At 47.6% G+C, this 12,993-nt stretch overlaps 1 protein-coding gene across 2 annotated transcripts in view; it reads left to right on the top strand.

The window, feature by feature from the left end:
• Nucleotides 1-12,993, top strand: part of COPG2 (coat protein complex I subunit gamma 2) — a 384,275-nt gene that overhangs the window by 32,302 nt on the left and 338,980 nt on the right. For both annotated transcript variants that reach the window (XM_086918917.1, XM_086918916.1), the window contains exons 3-5: nt 3,283-3,363; nt 6,093-6,164; nt 7,512-7,591. In XM_086918917.1, the coding sequence (XP_086775043.1) occupies nt 3,283-3,363; nt 6,093-6,164; nt 7,512-7,591 (233 nt within the window). The remainder of the gene's footprint in view (nt 1-3,282; nt 3,364-6,092; nt 6,165-7,511; nt 7,592-12,993) is intronic.

The following is a 12,993-nucleotide window of genomic DNA, read 5'->3' as shown; positions in this document are numbered from 1 at the left end:
CCCATGACTCAACATACATGTCTTTCAGGTAGGGAGCTAGTTTATCCTGATTGAGCTTGTAGAGTTGGATTGGGAGTCCGTTTGTGCCTTCCGGAATTTAGGGAACGACTAGCTTGCGCGATCTCATCAGAGGATAGGGCACTATCCATGAAGTCCTGATCTTCCCAGGAGAGACACAGGAACTGAATATCCCGAAGCAACAGATGAGTCATCCTCTGATCGAGCAGAGACCACAGTATAAACTGTCTGAAAATGGGCCGCAAACTTGTCGACTATATCTTGTGGGTCTGTAAGCAAAATTCCCTCCTCCGTGATGAGTTCAGGGACCAGGTGGCTGTCCCAGTTCTTTTTGTCTAACCAGGCAAGAAGTTTCCCCGCTTTATCACCCAGGTCATAAAGCCTACCATGCTGTTCCCTGCCTAGCGTCTTGGCCCTATCAGTTGCCAATGATTTATAGTCCTGCTGCTTAAGGCTCAGGAGATGTAATTTGGCCTGTGTCACTCCTAGTTCCAATTCCCCCTCAAGTAAACCAATCTGTCTCCAAATCCACCAACTCCCTGTTCCTTTCTTTCTTTGAGCCTGCTATAAGTGAGAGGGCCTGCCCCCTAATAACTGTCTTGAAGGCTTCCCAGAGGGACACCGAGGAGGATACCGACCCCTCATTAAGGAGAAAGTAGTCATCCAACGCTCTAATGAGGTCCTTACGAATTTTGGGGTTGTGCAAATACCAAGGATTAATGGGGCGACTTTACCGACCGTACCCTGAGTGATAGTCATGTGGACCCACAGCGGAGAGTGATTCGAAATCCCCCTAGCCAAGTGTGTGACCTATTGATAGCCATGGAGTCCTTCTTGTGTTCAAGAGAGGTTTTAACCCCCATTATCGCGTCCATGACGTCTTTTAGAGAAAGCTCAGGTTCCTCCCCAGGCAGAGTCCCCTTCGCCAAATCCTCAGAAAGCCTCCCTTTTTGCGTGTCCTTAGAGATAGTGTATCGGTCCAATTTATTTGCCTGGACCGATTTCGAGCCCTTGGCCCCAGCACCTTTCACCCGTTCCATCCTTCAAGCTGCAGCACCCAGCCGGGTGCCAGTCACAGGTGGCAGACCACTAGGACGCCCAGCACCGCGCACTAAAACTCGAACCACCAACAAGCACCGCAATCAGCGTGATCCGCGGCAATGAGACCGTCTATACGGCACAGCACGTCCTGAATTGCCAAGGGCGCAGCTCCTAACCACAGGCAGCTACACTGGGGCGGGTCTCCACCTGCGCATCTTCAAAGGCTCATGGGTCTTCAACCGAGGAGGCGGCAGCGGCCGTGCCCGTCAGTCACTCTCAGCCAGCCACAGGGCACCCCACTGCTTCCAGCCCAAGAACTTTAGTGCAGTCTATATGGACAGAACCAATACAGTCAGCGTCCACCCTTTGGACCAAGGTATGAAATACAGTGGGGAGGTGGGGAGGCCTCTCTTCACACCTTCCCACAAGCCAGTCATAAAGATCGTGCCTCTCCGCATCAGCGCCGTAGAGAACCGCAAGTCTTTACTGTAGTTATCAACCACAAGAGGCCTCTCTCTCACGCAGCTAATTCCAGCACTCCACCACCGCCGCCTCTGTGCCCACTCAGATGCACGATAACTTCACTCACCAGCAAGCCGAGGTCCCCGGGGCCGATGAAGACTGGGAGTGGGGGAGGGGGGGATGGAGGCTCCGATGACTCTGAGGTGCTCTGGCCGTCTCCCTGGGTCCCGCAGCCACACGTTTACTTGCAGTCCTCCGCCACTGGGACCGCCACAATAATTCAGTCTCCGCCACCTTTCTTAGCCTGCGCTCCCTCACAACAGCGGAGCGCAAGGCACTTCACCCCCGAGTGGGGCTTCGCACCAGCTGTCACTAGGCAACAGCCGCGGCCTCTCCGATCCGGCCGGAAGTGAGCGTACCCGGGCACCACTCTCCACTGTGGGCCCCAGATGAAGGCCCAGTCCCGGCCCACCTCCAGGATCGGTCGCCGTGCTGCAATGAAGGCCGCCAAAGACTCCAGGGCGAGCGGACCAGGCTCCGTCTTCCCTCCGTCACCCGGGAAGGCACACCGGACCACAGGATATTTACCCAGGATTGTCGAGCGAGCTCACTGACTGCGGAGCTCACTCGCTACGTGGCCATCACTGTTCGCTCTTGGCCACGCCCCGTCATACTCATTTATACCAAACTCTTTGTGACCATGTCTTATTGTAAGAGAGTGTATTCATGTTCTTCCTAATCCATGGGGTCCTTTTTCTATTCCGTGGACCCATTAAGAAAATGCTATAACTGTGGAGCTAAGAGATGCCATAATTCTAAATCAGGATTTCGAGGTACAACGTAGAAGTACAGGTCTGCATTAAATTAACCCATTCTTAAATGAAATCGTATGTAGTATCGGGTCTAAAAGAAATCTTGCTACATAATATGATGATATCCTTTCAGTTCTAAACCGTTTAAAAAGTGGATTACCTGGAGCGGCCAAAACTACTGTCCTCTCCTTTCTAGTCAACTCTCTGTCCTCAGTTCTAAGCCATTGTTGACCTTTCTATTTGTGAGCCCTTCTCTGTTCACTTAGTTGTATGTAATTAATTAGCTGTGAGGGGTTTTGTATTAAAGCAGATTTGAGCCCTTGTATATGTATTGGAGCAGGATTAGTGTAGTGACAAAGGGCATCTGAATGCTCTATTAAGAGACAACTGCTAGAGTTCCTTTTCAGATAATCTGCGTGGGTCAAAAAATGAATGTGCATTTGTGTTTTGTATTTTATATTTTATATTGGTTTAAGACTAGATATTAACACCCACAACTGATAACTTTTTCATAGAAAAAGAGCTAAAAATAGCCTATATAAAAAATTAGGATGAGGCCATGTTCGTTTGTTCGTTCATCATCAAATGGTACGTCCTGTCCTCTTGCCTTGCTCTGCCACAATCAAGGATGTTGCCTACAAAAACACTGCTGTACTAACCTGCATGCCTCATACTTTCTACTGAAACCTAATTTCTGTATTTTCTGATAATTATAATGATGAATTCTGAGAACATTTTCAAGTGTGGTTACTGGATTCAGTATTTTATTGCATCTTGCTCCAATACTACTTCTGTTTTTTACCTATTTCCTTTGAGTATTTGACGTTTCGCATCGTTGTTATTGCTCCTGAATCCTTTCATAAGTAATGTTTTTTGTCGCTTCAGAAAGAATTGAGTGTATGAAATGGTGCTTTCTAATCTAGTGACTTATTTTCTTGTGCATTTGTAGGCCCGACTATTCAACGAGACCCCCATAAACCCACGAAGATGTTTGCATATTCTCACAAAGATTCTTTACCTCCTGAACCAGGTGAGAATACTCTTTCTCCAAAGCACTGTGCCTATCCTTTTTTGTGCAGTTTAAATTCTGCTTATTTGTCATTATTACCTAGTTGTGAAAAAATAGATTTTTTTCCACGTGTTAATTTAACCTATTTGGAATAAAGCTATAAAGAGTGTTTTACTAGTGCACGTTTTCTTTTAGTTGCGAGAAATTTTGTCTAGCCATAAAGGTTCTCACATTAGGCAGATATTTGTCTGTTTTGCTAATCAATAGGGGATGTGTAAGTGAGGAATTTCACCCATGCAACATTAGGCTCAGTCAGAGGGTGCACAGCCTTCAGGATAGCTACGGTATGCTCATGAAATAAGCTAAAGAACTCTTGAAGGAGCAGTAGTATGCAAACCGGTATTAGTCCTTGTCAAATGGAGTGATATGTCTGCCCACTGGGTCTTGTGCTCTGTGTGCCATAGGAAAAATACTGTAACTCACTATGCTAAAATGTTTCTGGGTATGCTTGTATCGCATTTATCTTGTTGCGGGATTCTACTGTGGAACAGAACTATGCTTGTGACCATGGAACATCAGCTTATAGTGACTGAGTCATCTGACTACCTCAGTAGCGGTGAGCCTGATCCAGACGAGCTGTAGTGCCTCACTTGCCCTCCTAACCTTACCTGAGGAACAAGTGAATTGGCACACCCAGAACACATTACTGTAGACCCTCACTGGGATCGCGGTAACAGGACACACCCTTTCGCTTTCTCACTCTTACTCGTCCACAATAAGATAAACAAGAAACCTGAAGGATGTTTAGAATATTTATTAAACTATCGTGCTCTGAAATGCAGTATACTGGCCACAATTCGAAAACTAATGCATAATAAAAATTCCGTTGGCATTGTTAGTAATCCATATACCATGAAAAGTGCTGTCATTTTAGAAGACACAATAACCTAACGCCCCTCCCCTGCGAGTAAAGCGAAATGATTATATGAAAGATCTCTAGGGCTATCAGCAGACCCGAACGCTCTACATAGCAGCAGATGCAGAGTTCTTGTCTCAGAATTCTCGTTCCAAGTGCCTGTTTGTGGCTCATGTGCTGATCTATTTGCTAGGACATTCATGCACATAAACAACAGCTTTATTCTTGTGTTAGGCCTAGGTGCCAGTGCCTGGCTAGAAAGAATAACAAGGGACATTGTTTTTTGACCTTGTCTGTGATGCCTAGACTATAACCCGGAAAAGAACAGAACGTGAAGACATAAGCAGGTTCTGTGTGAAGTACAATGTTGCACAAAAGCACGCATGTTTATATAGTGACATGTGCAAAGGAAAATGCGGCCTTCACCTTGCACAGTTAGGCTAACATAGGGAAAACTACAATGGGCCCTTGCAGAAAACACACAACAAGAGGGGACTTGGCATGGCAGTTCAGGCTGGACAGGCTGGACTGTTCTAATTGGATCTGAACCCTGCCTTATTTGCATGAAGGTGGTTCTTATCCGAAGTGGCACAGTGGGCAAAAAGAGGGACTGGAGTGTAGCCCAGAGTGGCTGATTATTTATTCCAGTGTAGCTTGGCATGAACTTCACTCTAGGATTGCAGCAAGCAGCACTAGTGCACATCCCCATACTTTTGATGTACTCATGCCAGAAAAAGCCGTCTTTCAAGAGTGATCACTTGTGAATTAAGGCCATGGAAGCAGGTTAAGTGCAAGGGGAAACCTCTCTGTGTTGGCACCTGTGGCCATCTTCTACATTCTGTGTAGAATACAGTTGATTTAATGACTACCAGCATAATGAATAAAGGGTCATAGGGGAAATATTTAATTTCTATTACATTCTTTAGATCCAACTATACCCAGTGAGGTTTATGCAGCAGTTAGGGATTTCTATCTTTTCCTCATCTGTTTTGTGCTCTTATCATAACATTTGGTAGCTCTGAAAGATGTGGATAAGGGAGGGGGAAATGGCATCAAGATTGACTCCTTTGTGGATCTTTTCATGTTCCTAAAGCCATATTGGATCACATTCCCTTTGAAAGACTGCATTTGCTATCACATTCCAGGTAAACAAATTGCATTAAATGCTGTTATTTTACTTATTGACACTACCTACATTTACTTTTAGCTGCAGTCCCATTCTGCCACCAACGCAAAATGGCATGTAGGCTGCACCTTTAGAGAGATGATGCCTTCAACCAAAATGTAGTATAATTTACAGCACAGCTCCATATGTTGTACTCTTACTCCTCTTAGTGCTTCAAACTGCAGTTTATGCTCTTGTAAAGTGCCATAATGAACTGGTGTTACTGTTGGCCAGCCCACTGATCTTGGGATGGTGGAAAGCTTGCCAGTATTCTCCATGCTGGTTTCCAAAGGTGTTCAAGTTTACCACACCAAGCCGTTTGCCATAAGAATGGTAACCCAGTTGAAAAAGGCCTTAAACCGAGTAGCAGGCAAGTATGAAGCTGCAGTGTAAGGAATGATGTATTAAGTTCTGTAAATAGGAATTTTGTAAATGCAAATGCACCTTATTGTCTCCACCAGTCATTCTATTCTGTTTGCAGACATGATATGCACAACTGTTTTGCGGTGCTCCAGGTACCTTTAGTTTATTAGCAGTGTGTAATGTTTAAAGAGACCTTCTCTTGGCTTGCTGAGCTATGTAGACACTGTTGTGAATAGCCATCCCTGCTATATACATTTCTGAAAATGATATCTGTTCTTATGATGCCTTTCTGAATCCCATCCACAGGGTGAACATTTTGGAACGACAGAAGCCACAGAAGCATTTTTTGCGATGACAAGATTATTTCAGTCCAATGATGTGAGTGGAAAAACTGCGAGAATGCCTACACGTTCTGTGTTGTAGTTCCTTTCAGTGAATAAAAGGAGCAACAGTATGGTGTAGGCTTCGCCAACGAGTAGCTCATGAGTTATATGTAGCTCTCCAGCTACCTAGAAATACCTCTTCTGTGTGCAGCCCAGACTACTGAATGAGAAGCTTTGCTTAGTTGAATTCTATGTATAAACAAATAAAGTGTGTATTTAAGACAAAAATGTATATATAGAAGTCTTAAGCTGATGTTTGGTGAAAAATTGTTGCGTTTCCAAGGTATATTTGAAGCTGATATTTGACAGATCAAGCATGTGGTTCTGGGTAGACTAATTTCTACTATTATTACCTTTATTACTTGTGTAGCGGAATTCCACATTGACAAAGTCTTGTTTTACGTTACTGCTGGCCACCCTGCCTGATGAACTGAGGTGATTACGGCTTGAAATCTCATATATGGTGGCCATGAATTTCATTTTGCACTAATGCAATTACCGTTAAAAAGCTAATCATAATAGTAGCTCAGGATGATTTTCCGTAAACATAAGTAGCTCTTAATACAGAAAAGGTTGGTGACTCCTGGTATAGGGATTTTGACTCTTAGAGGAGAGTTTCCTTTATAAGCTGAGCTAGTATTGACTTGAAGAATCACCATGCCATCTTCTACTTTCCCACCATTAAGGGGGTTTGATGGTAAAGCTCCTTCTCTGGCAATGCCTCTAAATGTTGAGCATTCTTCCTTTTGACATAAGAGTGGCCTCTTTGCTTAACCCCCTGTAGAAAAGCTTAAAAACGCCTACACATTAACTACTTTAGCAAAACCTCTCAATCTATCTCTTTCCACATCGCTTTTCTAGCTATAACTAATTTAGGTCTGCTGTGGGAGTCTGCCTTATCTCTTTTAGTATCTGTTATGAATGGCTGTGAAATGCTTTTGCAGTCTAAATCTGTGTCTGGTTCTTGAATGTTTAACCCAAAGTGCCTTGCACTTTGTACTAGCTAGCATTGTTGTTCGCATCCTCAACAAAGTGGCCAGGGAATAAATGCGGTAATCTTTATTGCCCTCCTGTCCTACATCCCTCACTCACTCTCCAGGGATGGTCATTTTATTGCAGGTGTGAGGGATCAATTGTTTAACATTGCTGCCTGAACCGCACTGCCTCTTCCTTTTTCATGATCTGAGAATGTACGGAGGAGAACGTGGTCTTATAAAAGTCAAATAATTAAATAGACATTTGTGCTGCTGATTTTCTTTTACGACCATGCCATTTTAGTAATTGTGCATATTTATTTAAGCAGACCTATAAGTTAATCATTTTTATTTTCATACTTTTCCAGCAAATCTTGAGGCGGATGTGTTACTTGACCATCAAAGAAATGGCTAACATCTCAGAGGATGTAATCATTGTCACTAGCAGGTACTATTGTCCTCTGTGGTCTTATTACGATGTAATTTGATTTCTTCTTTCATTTCAAAGTTGGTGCAGGGATTCCACAAATGTTGTGGAAGAAAATGGAATTGTTGCTTAGAACTGCTTCAGACCTGCTCTTCTTTGAGTTACTGTTTTTAGCTGTCTGATTCTGGGAATCCTAGTACTCATCAATGCTGAATTCGACTGCTTTGAGATGCTGACAATACACTGGTCATTTGAAGTAAACCATTTGCATCTGTTGTTCTATTACAGTTAGCAAAGCCATTTCAGGGTAGGGTTCTTTTGTGGCTCTTGGACTGCTTTATTCTTGATTCAAAAAAGAAGTGAATTTTTGGTTCCCACATGGTAGGCTCCCATTTGAGAGTTTGTAACATAAGACCTGATTACGAGGTTGGCTGTCCTTTGGACAGCCGAACTTGCGGTGGAAGTCGGGGACTGCCATATTAAGAGTACGGCGGTCGGACTTCCACAGGACCACCGTCCGTGGCAGTCTTGTGGTGCTCTGGGGAAGCAATATGCTTGGTGGTGCAGCTGCGGCACTGCCAAACATATGACTACTTTCCCCACTGCCAGCCATTTCATGGCAGTGAACCCGCCATGAAAAGGCTGCTGGTGGGGAAATTAAGGGGGCCCTCCAAGGCCCCCTTTTGCCCCAGTGCACGGGGATGCATGCATTCCCTTTCCTGCATGGCATGGACTGCACAGCTAGAGCATGCAGGCACAGCCTTGGGTGCTCCCCTTGTGGTGATTTATTAATAGGCACTGCAATGGAACTGCCACACCGCCTGCTTGCCAGACAGCAAAGAATCTCATAATCTGGCGGGGACGGTGAGGTGTGGTGGTGTGGGAGTGTGGCAGTGGCCAGCTCCCACACCTCCAATCTCCGAATCAGGCCCTTAGTGATTTAAAAGCAGTTGTAGTGAATACTGTACGAAATGTCTACATTACAAATTACTGTATAGCTCTATAGGCTTACCCTTTTGTGGAGTTATGTACACAGAATCTGCTTAAATTGTGCAATTTGTTTGCAAAGGAGGGCTGTAGGTTAATGGGTGTTAGCTATTTACCACAGATAATCCTTTGGGGTGGTCCATAGAGGCAATAAGCACATAACAGTAAGTTCGAGGCATGTGGGCTGCTGAATTCAGATCCGTGCATAGATCGCCGCCTAGTGTTGGGTCCGGATGATTGCACCTTGTTGTCCTGGAAGAGTCTTCGAAGTATTACTAGATAGGTGGCTCCTCCCTTGGACTTCAGTGTGCATGGGCATCCTCTCCATCTTCGGATTTTTTTTTTTTCCGCCATTGGGTTCGGATGTTTTTCCTACACTCAAAGTTCGGAATCGAAACAAAACTTTTTTACGGGCCAAAAGGCCTTCGGAATCGACTGTATTGTTTCCGCTCTGTGGCTGTTACCTCGGATAAACTTCCTTCTTCTCTCCGGTCGTCGACGCGGCCGGTTGGGCCTTTCGACGCCACGTGGACCTATCGTCGATGTAACGGAGTCCATTTAAATTCTGCCCACAATGCCATTCCAAGTACCCGCATACTGACAGACATCCAGTATGTAACAAGTGCTTGTCACCGGACCAGAAAGAAGATTGCATGGCTTGTGCCCGATTCCGTTCCAAAAAGACGATCCGGAATCGACGGGCCGCTAGGCAAGAGATGCAGAGACCAGCACCAGACCCGGAAAACATTTTCGATGACTACCAAGAGCTCGTCGACGTAGAAGACTCGGATCTAGAGATCGTGGCCGTCGAGGACGATTTGGAAGACTTAACAGATCCCGCAGGGGCGAACCGGGAGTACACTGCCCCTGAAACCCACCGAGAACAAAGGCTCTGGTCGAGGCATCGCCAACAGGCCTTGGCCAAATTCATGACACTGATTCAATAGCCCCGCATTCAAGCTCTGCTACGAATACCAAAGAAAAGCCTTTTGACACTCCAGGCCCAAGTCACGTTCTCAAAAAACCAAAGGTTGTCGATCCGAAGGCTGTCGGACCGAAGGTCATCGTACTGAAAATCGCAGACACAAAGGCCACCGACCCGAGGCTCGACGTACCGCGTAAGCTTTTACAACCAAAGGTCGTCGAACCAAAAAAGGGGGGTTGACTCGAACGTCGCACCGAAAAAGCCGGTCGAACCGAAAGTCGACGAACCGAAAGCAGTCCAACCAAAGAAGGTTGCGCCAAAGCCGATCGAGCCGAGCACAACTGCCCTGAAGAACCCAGTCAAACCGAAGAAACCAATTGATTCGACAAAGGACAAACAACCAAAGAAGGTCGATAAAACATGGGACAATCAACAAGACCCATATGATACACATCCCATCCCTGACACCTCCTCCTACCCAGTTAAACCATCACCCACAGATGATACAGTAGCATTTAACCTACTAGTGGACAGGGCTCCACTATACCACAATGTTGATATGCATAGTGACCCAATAGAGGAGGATTTCCTTTTTGACACATTTGCCTGTTCCGAATGAACAGTTAAAACACTCCCTATGTTAAAGGGTGTACTAAAACACGCCACTGATATCTTTAGGGATACAGCTAGAGCACGTGTTCTCAACCCTAGGGTTGAGAAAAAATATAGGCCTGCCCCTACAGACCCCACATACATTAGAGGTCAACTACCACTTGATTCATTAGTTGTAGCTAATGCACGTAAAAGGGCTAACTCCCAAACCACTGGAGAAGCACCACCTCCCTGTGAGAAGTTGGCCTGATATGCAGTGCTCACTATTCTATTGATCACTATGTATCAGTCCAAACGACCCTTATGGTGATTGGTTGTAAGTCAACCTTAGACCAGCTATCCTAGTAGCGTGGATACGAGCTGTCTTCAGGCTAAACTCTAGAGGGCGTGTTAAGCCAGCTGTTATACCATCACATATACCCCTTGAACATCAAGTGAAAGGACACCACACAAGTGTTATGAAAATAAACTGTATTTATTTAAATCACAACAGCCCTGTACTCTTTATGAGGACAGGGTACTAAGCACACAACAAAACTCTTATGAAAATACTTCAAGTTGCACAATTTACACAAATGCCCGAGGGGCATGAAAAACCATATACTATGGAAGTGGAATGCGAAATTACTAGCAGGTAAGTACTATACTAATAGGCTTTGGAATCGCTAGGACTACGTTACTGAACCTTCAGATTACTAGTAGGAGGCCTAGGGGACTCGGGTGCAATCAATCAATCAATCAAAGACATTTATAGAGCGCGCTACATACCCGTGGGGGGGGGGGGGGGGGGGGGTGCCGCTACTGCTGGAACAGCCAGGTCTTCAGCTTCTTCCTGAAGGACAGGTGGTCTTGGGTCAGGCGCAGGTCGGTCGGGAGGGAGTTCCAGGTCTTGGCGGCCAGGTAGGAGAAGGACCTTCCTCCTGTAGTCGCTCTTCGGATGCGGGGGACGTCGGCGAGGGCGTGGTTGGCTGATCGGAGGTGGCGTTTGGGAGCGTAGAAGTTGACTCGGCTGTTGAGGTAGCTCGGGCCTTGGTCATGTAGGGCTTTGTGTGCGTGGGTGAGGAGGCGGAAGGTGATTCTTTTGTTGACGGGGAGCCAGTGAAGGTCTCTCAGATGTCCGGAGATGTGGCTGGTTCGTGGGATGTCGAGGATGAGTCTGGCTGAGGCGTTCTGGATCCGCTGGAGTCTCTTCTGGAGCTTGGCGGTGGTACCGGCGTAGAGGGCGTTGCCGTAGTCCAGTCGGCTGGTGACGAGGGCCTGGGTGACGGTCTTCCTGGTCTCGGTGGGGATCCACCAGAAGATCTTCCGTAGCATGCGGAGGATGTTGAAGCATGCCGATGAGACGTTGTTGACTTGCCTGGTCATGGAGAGGGAGGAGTCCAGGATGAAGCCCAGGTTGCGTGCATGGTCTGTCGGTTTGGGTGCGGTGCCCAGGGCGGGAGGCCACCAGGAGTCGTCCCAGGCGGAGGGTGAGGAGCCCAGGATGAGGACCTCCGTCTTGTCCGAGTTCAGTTTCAGGCGGCTGGTCGTCATCCACTCGGCTACCTCTTTCATCCCTTCGTGCAGGTTGGCTCTGGCGGCGGCGGGGTCGTTGGTCAGGGAGAGGATCAGCTGGGTGTCGTCGGCGTAGGAGATTATGTTGAGGTTGTGCTGGCGTGCGATGGCCGCGAGGGGGCTCATGTAGACGTTGAAGAGGGTGGGGCTCAGAGAGGATCCTTGAGGGACGCCGCAGATGACTTCGGTGGCCTCTGACTTGTACGGTGATAGACGGACTCTCTGTGTTCTTCCGTCGAGGAAGGAGATGATCCATTCCAGCGCCTTGTCCTGGATTCCGACATTGCTGAGGCGCTGTACTAGGGTGCGGTGGCAGACAGTGTCGAAAGCCGCGGAGAGGTCTAGGAGGATGAGGGCCGCTGTTTCTCCGTTGTCCATCAGGGCTCGGATGTCATCGGTGGCGGCGATGAGGGCGGTCTCGGTGCTGTGATTGGCTCGGAAGCCGGACTGTGAGGATCCATTCGTCTCGAGGAAGGCGGCCATCTGCTTGTTGACGGTCTTCTCGATGACTTTGGCTGGAAACGGGAGGAGCGAGATGGGGCGGTAGTTCTTGAGTTCGGTGGGGTCCGCTGTGGGTTTCTTGAGAAGAGCGCTGAGTTCGGCGTGCTTCCAGCTCTCAGGGAAGGTGGCGGTGTCGAAGGATGTGTTGATGATGTCTCGCAGGTGGGGTGCGATGACAGCGTCAGCCTTGTTGAAGATGTGGTGAGGGCAGGGGTCAGTCGGTGATCCGGAGTGGATGGAGTTCATCGTGCGGATGGTGTCTTCGGTGCTGATCGGGGTCCAGGCGTGGAGGGTGGTGGTGGGGGGTGGTTGTTCGGTCTTGGTGTTCGTTGGTTGGTTGTTGAAGCTGTTGTGTATGTCCGCGATCTTGTTGTGGAAGTATGAAGCGAGGGAGTTGCAGAGGTCTTGCGATGGGGTGATGTCGTTGTTTCCTGCGCTGGGGTTGGATAGCTCTTTCACGATGTTGAAGAGTTCCTTGCAGTTGTGTGCGTTGTTGTCCAGCCGGTCCTTGAAAGCAGTTTTCTTGGCGGCGCGGATCAGCTGGTGGTGCTTCCGGGTGGCCAGCTTGAAGGTGGTCCTGTTGTCTGGTGTAGGATCCCTTCTCCAGACTTTCTCGAGGGCTCGGCAGTTCTTCTTGGAGCTCTTGAGTTCGTCGGTGAACCACGGGGCTTTCTTGCTGCCGGATCTGCTGGGCGGGGTTCTCAGCGGGGCGAGTTCGTCCGCGCAGTTGCTGATCCACCTCGTGAGGTTGTCGGCGGCCTGGCTGGGGTTCGCTGAGCTGGCGGGAGGGTGCTGGCTCAGGGAAGCGGCGAGCTGGTCTGCTGTGATCTTGTTCCAGCTTCTG

Source organism: Lissotriton vulgaris, chromosome 1_1 (assembly GCF_964263255.1).
Source record: "Lissotriton vulgaris chromosome 1_1, aLisVul1.2, whole genome shotgun sequence".
Lineage (NCBI taxonomy): Eukaryota > Metazoa > Chordata > Amphibia > Caudata > Salamandridae > Lissotriton > Lissotriton vulgaris.
Note: the sequence above shows the minus strand (reverse complement) of the source record. Positions and strands in the feature narration are given on the sequence as shown.